The sequence below is a fragment of the Cryptomeria japonica genome, chromosome 11 (genome assembly GCF_030272615.1).
Source record: "Cryptomeria japonica chromosome 11, Sugi_1.0, whole genome shotgun sequence".
NCBI lineage: Eukaryota > Viridiplantae > Streptophyta > Pinopsida > Cupressales > Cupressaceae > Cryptomeria > Cryptomeria japonica.
Window position 1 is genome coordinate 203,631,161 of NC_081415.1, and position 20,409 is coordinate 203,651,569.

At 36.9% G+C, this 20,409-nt stretch overlaps 1 protein-coding gene across 1 annotated transcript in view; it reads left to right on the forward strand.

The window, feature by feature from the left end:
- The first annotated feature begins 1,553 nt into the window (after window positions 1-1,553).
- Window positions 1,554-20,409, forward strand: part of LOC131041357 (auxin response factor 6) — a 33,353-nt gene continuing 14,497 nt past the window's right edge. The window contains exons 1-9 of the mRNA XM_057974401.2: window positions 1,554-2,582; window positions 5,032-5,144; window positions 5,331-5,429; window positions 5,545-5,601; window positions 5,714-5,869; window positions 6,056-6,140; window positions 12,200-12,290; window positions 12,493-12,657; window positions 12,755-12,877. Coding sequence (XP_057830384.1) covers window positions 2,540-2,582; window positions 5,032-5,144; window positions 5,331-5,429; window positions 5,545-5,601; window positions 5,714-5,869; window positions 6,056-6,140; window positions 12,200-12,290; window positions 12,493-12,657; window positions 12,755-12,877 — 932 coding nt within the window. The 5' untranslated portion in view covers window positions 1,554-2,539. The remainder of the gene's footprint in view (window positions 2,583-5,031; window positions 5,145-5,330; window positions 5,430-5,544; window positions 5,602-5,713; window positions 5,870-6,055; window positions 6,141-12,199; window positions 12,291-12,492; window positions 12,658-12,754; window positions 12,878-20,409) is intronic.

Consider the following 20,409-nt stretch of genomic DNA (forward strand, 5'->3'; position numbering starts at 1 on the left):
AAAAACACAATCACCTGAATAGTCAAACTTAAACTGAGACTACCAATTAACCTATTAACCATAATCATATGAAAGCACATAGGTCTTCAAAAAGTTTTAACAAAGCGCAGTCTTTCATAACAAAGATCTTAAACATAATACGAGTAACTAACAAGGCATAATAGCCAACAAAAACTAAAGAGCAAAAAGGAAATAGAGCCATGAAGCCTAATTATTGGGGTCATTGATAAGGCCCTAGTTCTTTTCTAGCATCTAGCATCTGCAGGTTCTTCTTCCAGTCTCCCTAGGTAGGACTATAGCCTTGAGTCTCTTCCTGGTTCTAAATGTTTATGTATGTATGTATGTGTGTGTGTGTGTAAACCTTGTGACATTTTAAAGAGATACAACTACAAAAATGATAGAACAACTTTAATTCGTACTCCCAATACAAACAAACCATGAAAATGATAGAAGTTGTTATAAAGCTTCTCATTAGAAAAAAACAGAATTAAAAAAAAGAGCTGCCATATTATAGGTGGAAATATAAAAGCAAAGGTAGATTTAGTCTTATCGAGTGTAAGCCTCGTGACATTCCAAAGAGGGATATAACCTTGGTTGCAATTTTGGTGACTTTTGGTTAATAAATGAATACCCCTAAGTCCTTGGCACTTAGTCAAAAGAAAACAATTATTTATGTGGCTTTCATTTTAAAAACATGTACCTTAGATCACAAATTTAATGACTTTGCCATAACAGAGACCCCTCAACCCTTAACTCCTAGTCCAAAGAAGTCAACTATTCATAAAACTTCAATTCATACTCTCAATACCAATAAATCGTGATAGCGATATAACAACTTTTAACTTGTACTCGTAGTACCAACAAATCACGAAAGCGATAGACGTCGTTGTAGAAGCTAGAACCTCTCATTTAAAAAACCCCCAAAAAGAAAAAAACAATTGCCATATCATAAGCAAAAATATAAAACCAATGGTAGATTTAGTTTTTAGATGGCAAGAGGTTTAATATTAGAGTGATGCATATTCCACAAAATCCAACCCTGACACCATTATTTGGCTGGGTCATCCAAAATCCTGAAAAATAAATCAACCCACCCATGGTAGAAGAGAAGAAAGGGCTGAACCCCACCAAGCATAAATTGTCCCTTTCTTCCCACCACCATTAACGTTAATATAGTGCAGGGAGCATGAGGGAGCGATGATAATTATTTGTTATTTAAAAAGATTTGAGATACCATAATGCCTTATAACAACCACGCTTAGTGCGCGCATTCGAATGCCTAGTTACCTTTACAAATCTTTTTACTGAAAGAGGTCAAATCAGAGGCATAAAAATGAAAAGAAAGAGGGAAGCCGTCAAAGGCACCGTGCTCTTATTTTAACCCCCCGTCCGTACCCTGACACAGACTAATTAATAGTTTAGCGGCACATGTCCCATCAACATCAATCCAAGAGATGGAGCTTCCGCAAAGGGTGCAGATGGAGATCGACGGCGCAGGAGAGCTCCGCAGGCCGATCCTGCGGCCCACAATAAAGAGCCTTCACACACACAAATATTGCCTTTTGCTACTGTTTCTGCAGCTGCTTTCGATTTTTTTTGAGCCTTTGGGCGAAAATTTTAAAGCGGAAAGGAAAGGAAAGGAAGTGGTCTTGTGCAGACCGCCATTGATCAATGTGTGAGTGCAAGAGGGAGGTGAGTATGCAGGTTTGAGAAGGAAGTTGAGAGTGGCAGGCGATCGATGAGGGGGAAATACAGGGGGAGGAGGAGAAGAAGCGGGGGGATTTATGAAGGTTTCAATGAGGAAATCGCTGCTTGAGCTGCCCTCGGATCGAGTGTCGTGGAGTTGTTCAGCTGTGAAGATTACGTGAAGGTGTTCGAGTTAGAGGCTGGGCTGAAGTCTGTGGATGCTGTTTGCGTTGTTCTTTTGTTGGAGCTGGCTGTGGATGTGAAAAGGTGCAAGAATTGAGGGTTTGAGAGGGTGGAAGTGCGAAAGAGTGAGGAGTCTATGAGGAGTAAGTTAGGGACGAGAAATAAGTTCAGGAAAGGAGGCGCTGGGGGTGGATTGTTGTAGGTGTGCTTTGTAACTGTGGGGACTGTGGTTGAGTATGTTTGTTTTGGGGAGTAGGAGTCTCGAAGGAGGGATCTGGATGGACGAGCGTGATTTGGTTAAGCTGTAGCGGAAATTTTCCGTAATGCGCTGTTTGAAATCTTGAGAAAGGCCTCTCTGCTTTTCCAGGAGGTCGTGGGTTGGAAACTTGGAAGAAAAGAAAGGGACGAGTGAGCAGGGACCTTGCATTGTGGAAGCACAGACGTTCTGTCAGGATTTTGCTTTGCGGTGGTCAATCTGGACGCGAAAGCTCTGCGGCTTCTGGTGTTATCGTGATAGCTGGGAGTTTGGCCTTTTCGGGTGCAGAGATGTACGAATTTGAAGGATTGGCCATGAAACACTGTTAAATCTAGTCTATTTCGGGCTGCGGGGAGGCATTATTGAAAATCTGAAAGCAGGCTTTTCTGTTTGTGTATATTTAATTTAGGCGAGATGAGGCTTTCGTCTCCTGGTTTCGGTCAGCAGGCCCAGGAAGGTAATGAACCTTATGTATTTCGCTTCATTGCGCTTCCTACCAGCTATTTATGGTCGATCTTGTTCTGTATGCAGTAAAGAAAGTATAATGCCAGATGCTATGGGTATTTGTCTTGCGGCTTTGACCTTGTCTGCAAACCTTGCGGTTAAAAGCTCCGTTGTTTTCAGTCAAGCAGCCCAAATTAGGAAGGCTAACAAACAATCAAGCACTACATCGTTTCTAGGTGTCCATCCAACACCGACTGTCTTGGAAAACTGCGACTTAGACATTACTTTCCCTTAAAATTAGCAGAGCTACACTTTATTAAGTCCTATCAACTTGTTTAGGATACTTGAAAGTGTGGCAAAACAGAAACCCATGCATGATTTGCAGCTATTATCTTTCAAATTTACTTAATTTGTCGAACTCCAGTTATTCAATCTAACACTGAAGAAGCTATGTCGGGTACATGGGGATGCCCTGTCTCAACTGATGGTTCACACACAGACAGGACCCCTTCATTTCAGTAAGAAAAGTACTTTAGAAGTCTTAAGGATTTAATTTTTTCTCCTAATAGATTTGCTCTGTTCGAATAGGCTGTGATGAGGGCACAAATGATGGGTGTAAACTTGTGATGGTTAGGTTTTCATAGACCATCTAGGACTCAAACCTAGGACCTCCTAATTGCTGCTGAGGTGCTCTGCTACGCAGCCACTTGCCCCTCTTGTGAGCTGGATTGTGGGTTGGTTCGAATATGGGCTTTTAGTGAAGCAAACTGGGTAAACCGACCATGAATGGGACTCAAACTCTGGCTCCACAGATCGCTGCTTTACCATTGCTAAATGGTTGTACGCTTACCTCTGCAGCACATTACTTGATGATAACTGTGTCCTGATTTCTCTTAGCAGGATAAGGACATCAGGAATAAACCAATAACTGAACAGTATCTTTTAGCAGTGTATGTTCCTCTAGTACACCCATTGTATAAATAGCGTATTTATTAAAAGGGTTAGGATCTATTTAATTTATGTGACTAAAAATTGCCATATCATCTATACTTAGAGTTAAGCAGTTTCCCTATTCTCACTCAATTTAGCCAAAAATATTTTTATATTCGCATTCAATCACTTTCCTAGCTATTACCATTTCAGCCAAAAACATTTTAAAGCTTTCTTGTAGTATATAATGCCGAGTCCAACTAAATTTAGCAGGACCTATTTGCTGGAGAATTTTATCATCAGGACTTCAATGTTGCTATTATTTGTCGTCTCCGGCATATTGGATGCGTGTTCTATCTTCAAATGCTAGGTACAAGTTCCAGACGAATGCATCTCTTAAAAACTAAACTAAGGCTAGTCATTTTAGTCATAAAATCTGAAATCATAAGTGAGAATGGGCTGCAGAAAATAATTTTGCCCCCTCTTTAGAGGGCCGAAGCCTTTGGATTTAAGTCCTTCTGTTTTAGCTTTCCCTTATTGACTTCTTAGTGAAAAGGAAAGCTACGAAACAACTTTTTAGAACTTTGTGTGCGTGCCCATCTCTCTTTCACGAACACTGGCCAATCATTGTAGGTTGAACTGCTTTCAGGGAATGCTTACAATTTAATGCAGTGTTCCATGGATGTTGGGGACGGGGGATGCGGGGACGGGCTTCGGGGACGGGGGATAAAGGGAAAAAGTTTCGGGGAGGGGGGACTTGGGCCTGGGAGGGGGGAACGCGTTTCAGTGGAACACTGATTTAATGTATTCTGCATTTCTTAACGCGTTTCCGTGGAACACTGATTTAATGTATTCCGCATTTCTTATAGTTCATGTGTACTATTTTTCTGGGGTGGGCCTGAAGGGATTTCCATGAGCTCTACCAGCATGTAATCAAGTTTTAAGAGGCCAACTTTGCAAGGAGACAACATTTTTAGTAAGTTTTGTTTGATTTCTTCCAATTTTAACCTTTTTCAGAACTTATTGTTCATTATCAGAACTTGGTTTACGAGCTCTACAACCCATAAACCAGTTTAAGAGTCCAACCTTTCTAGTAAGAGAATATCTTGCTGGTGAGATGTGTTTGATTCCTCTCTATTTTGTTGTTAAAACAGAAATTGTTCAGATTTGCCATCTGTTTGATGGTTGTCCTTTTTGAAATCTTTGAGGAGCTTGACTTGAAAATGGTTCGTGGCTGATTACTTCCGAGACAAGACAAGCTGAGAGTCACCTCATCTCCTTCTTATGTACCCATTTGATTCTTTGAGAGTCAAACATTCGAAAATAGCATTTTGCTTAGATATCAAGCAGAACTGTGTAAATATCATTTCTGACAAATGCCATTACCAGAGAAAATTTGCTGCTAGAAGATATAGAATATTCTCTTTCCTGAAAGCCTATTGAATTGCATGTTTTTCTTTGCTATGTGGTAAAATTTCAGCTAGAAAATCTGCATGATATATCCAATTTGCTTATTCACCTTCCACCAACAGGAGAAAGGCGTTGTCTTAACTCAGAGCTTTGGCATGCCTGTGCTGGACCACTGGTGTCCTTACCTGCTGTTGGGAGCAGGGTCGTCTATTTTCCACAGGGCCACAGTGAGCAGGTAAAATTTTGGCTTTGTAAACTCAAGATCTTGTTTTATGTATGGTCTGTGAAACATGTTCAACAGAGTATCGAAGAAAGCAAGTCAACAGATACTTATTTTCTGACTATTATTTGCTTGTACCCAATCTTCAGAAAATGCACACTCTCTACTGATAGACTTAATATTTTTTGAAAATGATTTCAGGTGGCTGCCTCAACAAACAAGGAGGTTGATGCTCACATACCGAATTATCCAAATCTTCCACCTCAGTTAATCTGTCAGCTTCACAATGTCACTATGCATGTGAGTTTTTTCTGCATTTCATCTCATGTTGGACTCATTAAAACTTTATTCCTTGTCATTCTGTAAGTTTACAAGCTCCAAAGGTTTGATAAAATAATGCTTCCATGGATGCCAGGCAGATGTGGAGACAGACGAAGTATATGCTCAAATGACATTGCAACCATTGAGTGCTGTAAGACATCATGAATTTTGTAACTCTGCATTTGTTCTAAATGCCATCTTTGGCATGACATACACATATTGTGCTGTTATATGATAAGCTAAAAGCTAACAATGCTGTGCAGCAAGAGCAAAAAGACACTTATCTCTCATCTGACCTGGGTACACCAAGCAAACAACCAACTAATTACTTCTGCAAAACTTTAACTGCAAGTGACACTAGTACCCATGGTGGTTTCTCTGTCCCACGCCGAGCAGCAGAAAAGGTTTTTCCTCCCCTGGTACGTCTCCTCTACTCCCTTAAATCTTGCTTTCATTTAGATTTGATCTACTTGTGTTCAGGTTTTGAGAGGGCTTTCAAATTGACATGATAGTTGTTCTTAAGGAGCACAAGGATTTTTTTTCTACAACCATCTCGTATTGATTTTGTTGTTGAATACATGCCTTATGTTACATTTTGTCCTCAGGATTTTAATCAGCAGCCACCTGCTCAGGAACTTATTGCCAGAGATCTTCATGATAATGAGTGGAAGTTTCGGCATATCTTTCGGGGTTAAGTACCAGAGCAATCTTTTAATTGAAAACAGTAAAACATATTAAATTGTTTTTTGATCAATTTAAGAAATATCATATGAATGCTTATGTTCTCTTTCACTGGAATCAAGTGAGTAGATTTTGAGACACTTTGCTGTAGAGAATTATTTAAAGTAAATTCAGTATTTGTATGAATGCCAATATATAATTGGGTCTATGTGGGTGGATCTATTTGAATTTTTTTTAATGTTATTCTCTAATGTTATTCTGTGGTTTTCCTACTGTAGATTCCTCTGTGAGTGTGAAATCTGTAGGTTTGTTATTCTCTGGTTATTCTTGTTTCTCATTGCACCATGGTTGTGGTCTTCTCTTCTATAGTAAGCCTTCAACTATCGTCTTTTTAAATATCTGGTAATAGAGTTGCAATTTGAGGCTACCTATTATTCAAGCTTGTGTTGGGAATTTCAGACATCCATGCAAAGGTAGTTCTTTGACAGGGCACAAAATGCCTAAATGAGGATCTGTGAGAAGGAATGTTGATTTCAACAAGTTGTTGCCAAAATTTTGTATGAGTTATTTAAAATTTTAAACATCAGAGTAATCTGGGTTTTGTTTGTTTTTGATATTGATAAAGGCAGGATTGAAAGAGCCCGAAATCTTGTACAACAGATTAGCCAGATTGTAGACAGAACAAGTACCATGGGATATGAGACAAATCAAACAGCTCAACTAAATGAATCAGAGTGATATACAACTGCAGCCTAGCTGCCACTCACAATAAGAATAAAATAAGAAACAGTATGGTACCCTAAGGCCCAAATTAAACAATGCCAGACCCAACCCTGTTCAATCTCACACCCTTCAACTCCAAGTATGAGATTGGGAGATAACCTCTCTCCTGCCTTTGTATGACAGTCCATGAAATATTTTTAAGTGCATTTGGTTATTGTATATATGGGTAGATAAGATTTGGATAAAGAAAAGATGGCTAGGAAAGGAGGAGAAAGCTGCATACTTTGCTATTTGGATAGAGAGACATGTATAATAACATGGAACTAAATGGGCCTTTTTAAGAAAGGTCATCTTCCTAGGTGATTATCTAAGCCCTAGAGTCAAATTTTGGAAAGGTATTAGCTGATTGTTATGGATAAAGTTATAAACATCTCCATGATCTTTCGTTGAAATATTTCACTATAATAAAACAAACTCAGAAAATAGGAATCATAGAGTAAAACTGTGGTGATACTATTGGAATGCATGTGACGTGGGCATTTGATTTAGATTTAAAAATGTGTTATGATTTCATGTATGTGGTAATTGAATGCACTGTGGAGATTTATAAAGAATGGTTCACAAGGCACAACACCTGTTGAAGATGTTGCAAATAAAATAACAAGCTAAGTGGGCTTGATTGTGGGGAAACTCTTCAGTTAAGTGCACTTGAGCTAGAGTAGTATTGGGTTGGTCACACCTGGGCAATTTTTGGTGCTTAATCCTTGTGAGCATCACCTAGATGCAGTGAGTGGTGAGTGAACCATTTATGATCACAACAAATGGGTTCTTTTGAACTACTACTCATAAAGTATAGGTTTGGACTTGAAAATACGTAGGTGAAACTTGATAAATCATTGCATCATTTGTTATGATCTTCAAGTTAAAGTATACTCAATGAAAAAAACTGCTTGACCAATGCACTAAATCATCCTTACGTTGGAGGAATAAATCTTCTCTTATTAGGCCATTTGAGTTGTCATTCTTGTGGGGCATGCCTTTACAAAATTTGTATTGGACTATGGTCCATGGAATGTTTATAGTTCTTGTTTCATTTTGGCTTTTATTAAAAAATAAATGGGCTGTGCATTTTTTATACACATTAACCTACATGAAATTGTAATTTGATTCTTTTCAGTGAATATTCTTGTATTTTGGATACCTAAAAGGCACTCTCTTTATCTTTATGCTCCCTTGTGCACTTTTTTCTTTTGGAGTTTTGTGTATGTTGCATTGCTGAGATTTTGCACTTAATTCTTACGTGGTATTATAGACTAGGCTCAAAACTTTCTAGGCTGGTCATTTGCTAGCACTTATTGCTGGCAAATAGCAAACGAGGTTGTTGGTCATAATTTGCATTTTGTAGGAGTTGATCTTTTAGAGAATGCTATATGTTTGACTAGTGGAGCAAACGACATCCCTTGAGCAAATTTCAGGTTCTTGCACATTTTTTATTTGGATAAGATTTATAGAATTATATTACAACCTCTTTCATTAGAAATAGTTTCAATATTTGATTGCATAATTGGATTCCGTTGAGAGTTCTGAATTGCTTTTCTCTTTTTTGATTTTGTTATTTAGGCACTCAAATGACTTGTTTAAATTTGATTTTTGAAGGTGAGGAATGGGTGGGGTCACTTATTAAGTGATGTTGCAATTGTACTTTGGTTTTGCGTAGATAGTAGTCTAATACTATTTCTTGGTGGATCTATGTAGGATCAAAGAGACCTATAACCTGTGAGCATGTTTATTGGAGGCCAGAATACAATTCATTTGGCTTCACTAATAGTGGCATGACTATTGGGGTGCAATAATTGGTGATGGTGGAATGTGTTGTAGCAACTAGGTGAAATTGTGGAATTGTTATCCTAATTGGAATGGTGTTAGTAGGAGGTTCATTCCATAGTCTATTAGATGGATTGTGCTTCCTATTTGTTAGGATCATGAAAATCTATGTACTTGTATATAATTCCTCGTTATATTTAATAAAATTATCTTGATAATGCAAACCTAATTGAAAATATAATAAAGCAACTGATTATTTGAGTTGACCTCTAGTCACCTTGCTGGTTCCCATGCTTGATACTTGCGAACACAACATTGTGGATTAGGTTTTGTAGTATTTTGCAGATTTAGAATATGTACCTAGCTACAATGTTTTTGCTCAAGGAAAACAAGCTGACAACTCCTATATATAGGATAAGTTTTCAACAAGCTTAGCTACATATTTGTTCCTTTTGACATACCTCACAATAGGCAAATCAGCTAGTTATTTTTTGGTGACAGAAACATCAGCCCACTTCAGTACTTCCATTGGCAGCGTTTTAGCAACACTTATATTGGCTGCAGATGACAAAGACTTTGAGTTTCGTATCAAGCCTTGGGTACCTTTTAGCTTACTAAGTTGTTAGTTGCAAATTGGGCATGCATAAAGCTTAAACTTTGCCAGTTCTATTTACACCATGGGAATTTATTAGCATGGATTCTTATGTGGCACGTTGATGACCAAATATCGACATGAGTTTGTGTTTGTTGTAGCTGATTGTTTTTCAAAGATGTCAGTCATGGATGAACACAGTCAGCAAACCTTAGGCAACAAAACTCTTCTTCCAGCCTTGGTGAATACACCGAGGTTCCTCTTTTCATTGTATCCGATCGATATTTATTAGCTTTTTTAGTAAAGCTCTGTGCAAAATGCTAGACACTGAGCTGGGATTGTCAACATTATACCTGTGCTATACAGATGGACAAACTGATGTTGTTAACCATACACTTGTCCATTTACTATGAATGCACAACAGTTGTCATATTGTTGTACTTGGGACGATAAAGTTTTTGACATTCAATAAATCTACAGCAAGTCTAATCACAGATCTATTGGTAATTTTTCATTGTAGAAATGTAATTGCTTCCAACTTGTGGCACATTGGGATGCTGTCTTTCATGCTCCTGTGGTTGGAGAAACTATCGTGCAATTAAAGTGGAAAGATTCCTCCAGCAAATTCAACAAGCGTGTCAATACACTTAACAATTTTTTAGTTCCCAACAATAGAAGTACAAGAAATGACATGATTTGCATTGTTCATCAACATTTCTTAGATCTGTGTTAAAAGTTTTTTTGCACTTGTAGGAAGATCAATTCCAACATACTCACTATAAAATCAAGTGTCTATGTTCCTTTTCCTGTACTTTGCACAACTGGGCATTCATCTGGTGTTCAGTGTTGACCCCCTTGAAGTATGTACCCTATATCCATTTGAGCCTCCATAGTTTGGTATCTATTGGATTTGGATCCTACACACTTGAATTCAGCATAAAAGGATGTTCTAATTGACACTACTCCAGCTTGCACTGGTCTTGTTTCTCAACATTCATTTTGAGTTTCAAGGAGCGGTATGCAAATTAAGCCAAGTGACATATCATTTTGCAATTTCAAGTTCAGTTTCCACAATTGGCTATGTAATAGGGACCTGTGTATTACAATAAGGAAGAGTATTGAAAAAAAATAATTTTGATAAGTTTCCATTTTTAAAATTTATTTTAAATCGTAAAACATCCCTTATTCAAAGAAATGGTGTAAGATCTTGAATAATAGGGCACTAAATAGAACATAAAGTGATATAGAACACCCCCTCCAAGAGGAATGATAATGTCCACCAAAATGTTCTTTTCAATGAGGTCCAGGTGTAAAGCATATTGTTACTGATCAACCCACACGTTGTCGCATTCATAGTTGGAAGTATGCAGTTATATTTAATTTGGCCAAGAGGTCTTGAGTTGAGGAAGAGGCAGGACCTAGTTGTAGGGCTGCTCTTCCTTGAATTGGTTCAGAAGCAGAGCCCCAAACAGTTATTTTTTTAGTGGAGGTGAAGTGTATCCATAGTTAGCATTTTGGGATGGCCAATTGCTTGAGCAAGAGTCTGTAGTTGAAGAAGAAAATGGCTGTTGTTGTGACAACAATCATGTAGCCCATGATGTAGCTGGGAACTGTTGTTCTCACTAGCATGGTGTAGGTATTGGTGGACATAAGTAAGATGAAGAGAGTGAGCTAGTAGTAGCAAAAAAAAAAGATGTTTAATAATGGTTTTCTGGGTACTTTCACCATGGTTTCTTGCAGATTCATCTTGGGTTTGCCTGGGATGAACCTGCAGTGGTTTGTCTACACTTTTGGCTGAATCCCCTTGTGTATTGGTTCCAGATCCGGCCATATATTCTAATAAATCAGCACCACAGGGTTTTACTGATGTGACTCTGTAGCTTGCAGATTTTGCACGTTTTGCAAATAACATAGTGAATGACATGCCACCTTGTTAGGCTCAACATGTACTACAAGAAAACTTAATCATCCATGGAGAACACATTTTCTTACCCAATGACACATCATCTTCCATGGGATAAGGAAGCTGACATATGATTAACTGTCTCATCTTCTAACAAATCACATATTCTTCATTCCATAATTTCCAGCATCTTTTATCCCAATTGTAATTATGGTCGGTCTAACATAGATGCCATCTTTTTGTAACACCTTTGTAAATGCCATGCAATCTATTACTGGATTTGATTCATGGGAATGGCACAGTTTGGTCTCTTAGTCATTGCTATTCTTGTTCCATTTTAAATGGCTTATTTTGTTTTTGTGTTTGTTAATGCATTGCCATTGCATATTCAAGATAATTTGCAAGTTAATTTTGCAAATATATCAAAATGAGTTTGTGGGTTGCCATTCAGGCAACACCTGGGTTGACACAGACCACATACATGGCTTCGATAAATGGCGCTAATTTATGTTAAAACATGTTGTGCCTCTTTGGTAGTAAGACATGTATATAGTAAAAACTCCTTTTCCGTTTTGGGGGTTCTTTTCTAGCCTTGCACTCTTTTGTTATAACTTGATCCACTTTTGAGTCCCATTGACCTACATTGGTCATTGGTGGACAGTTTTTGTTTTTAATCATTTCTTTTTGGCTCCAAGTCTAGTTGCTATTTCTATGCTATTTCATTAAGTCTAACACATGAATTGTAACAAGGATTATTCTTTTGAAGTTATTATTTTGGTTTTGGTTTTAATGTTTTTTTTAAAGAATAAGAATAAACACACACACACACACACACATATATGCACAGGCACGGACATACATGCATAACTTTCTGATTAGGCTAGTGTCCACGTGACTCTAATGCCATTCTTAATCTCATTGGGATCAAATTCCTTTCAGGTGTAAATTAAGAATGCCTTAAAATATGTATTTCTCAAGTGGATTACTTTTATGATAAATAAGTTTGACATTATATTCAAACTACAGGACAACCTAAAAGGCATCTGCTAACGACAGGCTGGAGTGTTTTTGTCAGTGCAAAGAGACTTGTCGCTGGAGATTCTGTCCTCTTTATTTGGTAAGTGTTCAATTCTACTGTATGATGCATGATTTAGCTTATCTTTGTCTTCCCTCTTTTTGACTTGATTGTGCAATGTAGCCGAATGAATGATTTATTTTTGTCATTTCTTTTATTTTATGCTATCTTTTACCGCTTTTCAAGTGAAACTTATGATTGCTTTTAAATTTGTTGCCTTCTCAAATGTCAAATGACTTACCAGGAATGAGAAAGGACAATTATTGTTGGGAATCAGACGGGCAAACAGACCACAGACTGTTATGCCCTCATCGGTGCTTTCAAGTGATAGCATGCATATAGGACTTCTTGCTGCAGCTGCTCATGCTGCTGCTACAAATAGTCGATTTACTATTTTCTATAATCCAAGGTAGCATATTTTCCCAGAGTTGGCATCAAACCTGCATTGTGTGTATTCTTTTATTTAATGCTTCAGTTGAATTGATCTCTCTACATTGTGGATGTAGGGCAAGCCCATCTGAATTTGTTATTCCACTGGCCAAGTATGCTAAAGCAGTTTATCATACCCGTGTTTCTATTGGGATGCGTTTTAGGATGTTATTCGAGACAGAAGAGTCGAGTGTTCGTCGGTAAGATTTTGATTTCTGTGTATAAAAAAAATAAGTTGATGTGTTCAAATGTTACATGTTCAGCTCTAATTGAAGTTGAGTTTAATGATGCAAAATGCATGTGATGAGTTTTATGTGTATTAATTTTGCGGCATGGTAGCCATTTTTACTATTCAAGTTCAATAGCAAAAGTAATTTTTTTTAGTGAGCTAATCTATGCAGGACAAAATCAAAAAAAGATTATAATCAGGGAATCTTTAGCCACTTTGTATATGGATGGAGAAGTGTCCACACCTTCTTGGTACCAATTTGCTTTAACCAATTTTGGCTGGGAAGGGAGATGATATGGCCAAGCCTTTTCCATCCAGTTGGAAATTTTGAAGTTTCATTCTGAAATTTTACTGTTAAGGGAACTGGGCCATTTGAAAGTTGAAACTAAAAATCAGCAGGGAAGATGCACAAGTACCTTCTCAGCCATAAAATTTCCACTTACGAAAATTTGCATGAGGAAGATCCTCCCATCTATGTGGAACTTTCTCTCTTCATTGAATAATGGTTGGTCACCATTTTCTGGTTCAAAATTTTTTCTTCAACTTTACAACCTTGGGCTAGATGAAGAAAGTTGCCTGTGCTTCCTTGTTTGTGCTAGAATAGAGATACCTCAGACATCTTGAACTGATGAATGTCCCCTAAAATGTGGGATATGCTCACAGATGCCCCTCCCTTTTGTTAGTATTTTTAATTGGCTTATTATCTTCAAACTTGGTATCCAGGTTTGCAAGCGGATTTATTAACATAATTTTTTTTTTCAAAAATCAGTTGCAGAATATTTCTTTATATGGCTTTAGACTTCAGTAATGATACACTCTTTGATCTCAAAGAATTAAAAAAAAAAATCCTGTTTAACTGAAAATAAATTGGCGGACCCTAGTTAGATGCAAACACATTTTGTGTGGACAGCTTTGGGTAAAAGCCAAATTAAATATAATTCTTATAATGATTCTCTCTCTCAAAATGGTGTAGTAGAGATGTCTGCCCTTTCCTATGCTTTCTTGAGTGAAGAATATTGACAAGTAACGCTTTGATTTCCAGCCAATGTCCCTCTGTTTGTACCGTATTTTCTTGTTATTGCTGTTGGCTGTCATATGTGATAGATTACAAGTTATAGTGTGTCTCAGCTTTTTAAATTTTGGTTGATTTGGGCCCTTTTGACTAGCCAAATACCCTTTTGACTGGCCAAATAATTTCTTTCATGAAATGATAAATCGTAAGCACAGATTCACCATTGACATATTACCTTCAAAATGTTCCCACAGTAAAATTTTAAGTTTTTCAAACATTTCATTTTCCTGTTAATTATAACCTGGTCCTTCAATTCCTTTCTTCATTCTTTGGCTTATTTCTTTATCAGGTAACTTTGGTGTTCATCATATATTGCACTAATCACTTCTATGATTAGTCTCTTAAAAACTTTTCCTGTAATGGCCTGGTTAATATACTTGCAATTGCTTCTTTTAGGAGAGCTAAAAGGAAAAGTGATGTACAATGTAAGGACATGAAAGAATATGTTGGGGAATGATGACTACTTTATGTGTGGGGAGATGCAGAGGTTGTGTGCTTAAGTTGCACTGCCCTGGACAAATGATGTTCAGTAGAAAGAAGGTTCTTAAAAATGCAATAAAGAAGTTTCACTCAGCATTGTTCGCTTCTATGCAATATATTGATTCAGTGCCATTTGCAAGCCTGATAGCCAATTTTATTGGAAAGTTAACACAGGAAAAACTCATGGTAAAAAGCAAATGCTAGAGTTTTTGCTTTCATATGCCTTCTCATCTCTCTAATATGGCATTGGATTATCAAATTATCGTTTATGTTTGGTATCTAAAATTGTATAGTTTATGCAGATTATGGCTATGCACATCTATAATTGAGTCACTGAACCAAATCTGGATAAAAAATATTGGTGAACCACTTTACCATAACCTGATGACCCAGCAACAGAAGTAAATTATGATGCAATTATCATAAGGGAGAAATTGAGGTAGTAAAATATTTATACCTACTTCCCCAATTAAATAAGAACTAGACAAAAGAAAGAAAGCAAATGCAATTCTTTTCCAAGGAATCATTTGGTTTTGCTCTTTTTTTTTAGGGGGCAACTAAGAGAACACAATGTTGAATAAGAGTGGGATAGCTTTGTCCAGATACAAGAGAAAACTGGTAGTTGGATCTGAATTTAAATCGCTTGATTATTATCAACAACATAGCCAAAGAACGACACTGCTTGGAAGATTTGAAAAAACAATCGTAATCAAAATAAATTGAGGAAATCCAAGGTCTTCAAACTGATTTGTAACCTTCTATTTGGAAAATGTAGCCAATTCTCTAGGCAATCAAAGATGTATGCAAACTACTTGTTTCTGAACAATTCTGCTCCAGGAGGATTCCAATTGTTGATATCTCCACTCCCTTTTAGAGCTCAATGAATGTTGAGGTTTGGAGGTGGGCTTCTTTGTCAATAGTGTAGTTCTATTTCTAAGTTTTGAGCTTTCAAGGAAACGATTTTTTATTTAGAGAATAATAATCCATGATGCACTGTTGCTAAATTGTAAATCATATTGTCTAGATAATGCTAGTTGATATGCTAATCAAATTCAAACAATTATTTGATCAAGTCCATACCCGATTCTAAAATATGTAATTGAAAATACGTATTGAATGCATGAGCAATTGAGAAAAATAAAAGTACAAGGGAAATGCATTTGATCAGTACTTAGACTTAAAAATAGATTCTCCATGTTAATTCAAGTAAGTAAATATACTAATGCTTTAGTGATGTCATATCATTGCTTTAAAGTGTCATAGTACTATTATGTTGAGTTGCATCCTTGTTGACTTTAATTGCTAATTATGGAAAATCATGATATCAATATTCACCCACTTGAATCTAATAAGTCTTTAATGCCCCTATTTTGTCTATGGCTGTTGGCTTGTTGAATGGTTCTTGGATGTGTGGGTGGTTTTCAGATTTTGGCATTGGTTTAGAGATGATAGACACGGGTGAGGGTTGCCCACAGACAATGACAGCAGCAACTGTTCTACGTTGTTAAAGGCCTTTTTTGAGGGGGCAAGTTGTTTAAGGCAGCCTCCATATGGAGGAAGAGCAAGACTATCCATTGAGAGATTGGAAATACCTTTGCTTGTTGATACTAAATACTAGAAACATGAGAGGAGGTGTGGGGTTTTCTGTGGACTTGCATGTGAGTCAACGAACTTATATTGACCTTATGCATTATGTGGCAAGGAAACATGCATACACCATTGTGAAACTGTGCTACATAGTCACCTCAACGTAATAATCGAGTGCCTGAGGAAATTCTGTCAAAAAAGTTGAGCATTCCCAGCCATGGATTAGGCATGCCATTTGCAAAGTTGCATTTGTCTCATAGAAGATGAATGGAAGGCTAGAGATTTTTTAGGTTCCAGACTCTGCCTATATGGAACCAAAAATAGTTGATGAGATAGTGAGACACATCGACCAACAAGGATGGTGGCTTCAATATGATGTTGAGCACACTTTCAAGGTGGCTTCAGTATGGAACCAAATGAATCTATGAGGCAGAGAGAGACACATTGACAAGCAAGGATGGTGGCTTCTATATGATGTTGACCACAACACACTCAGTAATTTCAAAAAGTGGTGGGGGTTAGAGTGTGGCAATATAAGTAGTTTCAAGACAGCTTCATGAAACTAGTCGTTGAGGTCGATTTTAGAAGTTTTGGGGCCTTATTTTGGATGAGAACTGGGAGGACCATTGAGGCATGATTTTGTTGATTTGACAATTTAAGATGTGTTTTGAAGGATGATGAAGCAATTGTGGAGGGCAGCATGCGTGGTGAAATTGCCAAGGCAAAGATCATCACTGTCTTTCTCAATTCCTCAATGCATTTTTAATGCTTTTTGCTCCTAGGATTTTAGATACCATCCTTAGTTAAAGTGTTTGTTAATATAGTTGCTCATTGGCATACCATGTTTTAAAAAGAGCATTGAGGTTATTCTTATTAAGCTTATTACTAAAACGCTTGATTATTTCTTTGTTATGTTTATTTTTCATCATATATCGGATGTTTTAGTTGGCGATGGAATTGTGGTGAAAGGTAGTGATGGGTTTGGTCACAAGGGGGGTTGTGGTGAATTATAGTGATGGGCGTGGTCATATGCATAGTTTTAAAACTCACTGTAGTCATAGTCTTAGTGAGGGCTTGCGAGGATTTGAGTAAAATGAGTAAATTGTGGTTGAATTTGTGACTTGGTAGAAAATGAGCAGAACTGTTTGTATTTTTTTTTTTGCATAATGCTTGGTGTTGTGGAAACCGAAAAAATCATTTGTTTTGTTTCCACTGTTTTCCAACATGATGGATGTTCATTGACAATGTCCTTGTAGCTGCAGCAAAGTGCCATCAACTACCAAACTTTTGGTATAAGTTTCCTGTCATGGTCAGCCTGATGCTTTGCTGATACATTTTGATGGCTGACTACATTATCTAGTCAACTTCCACCATTGTGTTTTCTTTGTTAGGAATCGACAAATAGCCCAATTTTTTGAAACAACGCTTAAAATTGGGCATCTTTTTGATGACGTCGCCCCACTGCATGTCTGTTAAATTCTTACAACTCACCCGCCACATATTTTGGAAATTTTTGGGAAACGAAACTTCCAGGTTTTCAGTCCACTAGAATATAAGTATATTTAAGTTGGCAAGATTTTGCCAATTTGCCAAGTTTGTCTCAAATTTGGGCTTTATAATGTTAGTGGGTGTAAAAAGTTTGATACTGGCTACCTAATGTATGAGGAATTTTAAGGCTGATGGTGTGACGATTTGTATTCAAAGCCATAGATAGACCTTCCATTTTTATGGTGTATCTCTGTGGCTAATATTTTGGGGTAGGGAACTTTTAGTTTATACAGAAAGGTATACTTTTTGTGGTTTTGCGTGCGTGTATTGTATTTTATAAATATTGTTCATGGTGGTGCTCTGTATCGTAGCCATTGACTATGTCACAAGGTTCGTGTTCGTATTTGAATTTGGGGAAGACAAAATTCAGAATAAGTTTGTCAACTGATAAATTTGAATAATATAAGTTTTTATTTTTTATTTTTTATTTTATATATTGATAATCATTTACAAAATTCTGTTTATATGAGTATAAACATGAGACCAATACAAGCTGCTGTGAGCACAACCATGAGACTAATGTCAACTACTATTGAACAATAACACTAGAAACCACCTATGGAAGACCAAGAGTCACAACTTAGAAATCTGTTTATTTAGAAGCCATCTCCATACTAGAAGCCAACAGTGGAAGACCAAGAGTCACAACTTAGAATTCCATATTAGATGTCTCTTTGGGATTTGAACTTGTGTCTCAACAATAAGAATTCAATGTTTTAACCAATTAAGCTCAACCCTTGGACAAAATCTGCAATTTTTAATTTTTATTTAATTATATTATCTTAATCCAAAAATTGAAAATATGAAAATCTAAATGTTTTAATTAATTTAAAATATTAAAATTAGATAAATAAAAAATATCAAAATTTAAAATTAAAACCTACTATATTAAATATAAGAATAATTTATTAATATCTTAATAAAAAAACCTAAAAGCTAAATTTTATCAACTAATACAATATTATTAAACAATAGGGCATCTGGCATCAGCGGTGGCCAACCATTTTTTGGTTTTTAAAAGTCCATCCAGGATGTCTACTAGAAGTCTAGAACTAATGCTACCTATAGCAAATCGCATGGACGCATATGGATGAATCTAATGTAATTTTAAACAAATTTGGTTTTTTAAAATTTCACCAGATTTTGAATTTATAAGATAAAATCTGGCAAAGCTTTGTGACAGAGACGGCCTTTAAGGCTAATCTTCAGAATTTTCTTTGCAAGATTCCTATAGGCTCAATGGGAGGAATAATATAGTTTGGTATTATAAAATGTGGATATCATATACAGGAATTAAGTGATCTTATCAACACGATAGGTGTAATAGTGAAAGTAAAATATACAAATTTCGGTAGGGAAGCTTTTGCAGGAAGAATAAATTAAAGTAAAAGGTAAAATACGTAAGATAGAAATGACCTGTCGATCCGATATATTCACTGCAGCCCAGGACTGCGTTGACGGTGGTCGTTAGCAGTGTATAAACTCTTTCGATCATGCCTTCAGCGAAAGTCGCAGCTATAGCCATAGATGTGGGGACTACCACTACTATAGCCTGGGGTGGGGGTGGAGGGAGAACCATTATGTATGCTGGAATGCCGATAAGATGATGAGGGCGTGCGGGGGGAGGGGGAATGATAAATACATGCGGTTGGCTTGCTGATATGTAGCACAGGATTTGGGTCTGGTTTGAACCTGGTTTGTCTATCCGTGCTCAGTTTTGGACAGGGGGCGTGATATTTATTGTGGGATCATCCTGAATTAATCTTAAGCAAACCCATAAGAACCATGATAAATCTTTGGTTTTTTAAAATTCTTTTCCGCTTCTCATTTTTAGGGCGATAAAGGGTGGGCAGTATGGTATCCTTGAGGAGGTCTGAAGCCATGTGAATCGAGAATCACGTTTACAGACATGAAAATGGAATAATGCCTTCACCCACATTAAAAAATGTGTTCTTTTTCGTAATGGTGGGGGACTTGTACAACTGTGCCGTTGCAGTAAAGAATCCAAGAAAATTCTTTGTTAACATTGCCGTCATTCCTTGAAGTTTCTCCTTCTACTTACTTTGTCCAATGATGACCAATGAATATGTGCATGAAAATGAGAGAGTTTTGGAGATTTTATTGTTTGGTGCTGTTGCTGTTTTAAATTTGCCCAGGTGTCTTTAAGGAATTTTTGGAGTACCACCTGTTGTATATATTTTAAAAACCAACAATTGTTGACGTCATGCTGTTAAAAACAACAAATGCTTTACTTTTTGAGTCTCTGTTGCATTATTAGTGGGTTTGATTTATAATTTTTATGCTTATTCTGGGGAACACACAAATACGGCTAAGCTTTTTAAATTAGCAACATATGATTTATAAAAAGATTATGGTTGTTTTGTTTATTAAATGCATGCTGTGTGGTTATCCTTGTTTTTAGGTTTTTTTTGGTATCAACGAACCTAACCGCCCCCCCCAAAAATGGGGATCCATGAACTGAATACGTGAACCTGAGTGAGGATACAAACCAGATCCGGCAACTTAGGATGAAAGCATCTTTTATGCTGAATATAGGAATGTAGAAAGCTCTTATTCTTGAGAGTTAGGGGAACTCAAAAGGAATTTCTAGTATACGAAAATTAGATTTGAATCAGGCGAGTTGAGGGTGAAGCTGAGGCAAAAGTGTCTACTTTTGACCATCTAGCAGGACATGCTTCATAGCAACTATGGTTCGTGGTCTATTAGGGTCTATGACTAGGCTTCACCAAATCCAGGTATGGATATAGATTGTAATGGAAGTAAACATATGGAGTTTATGAAAGCTATTGATGTTT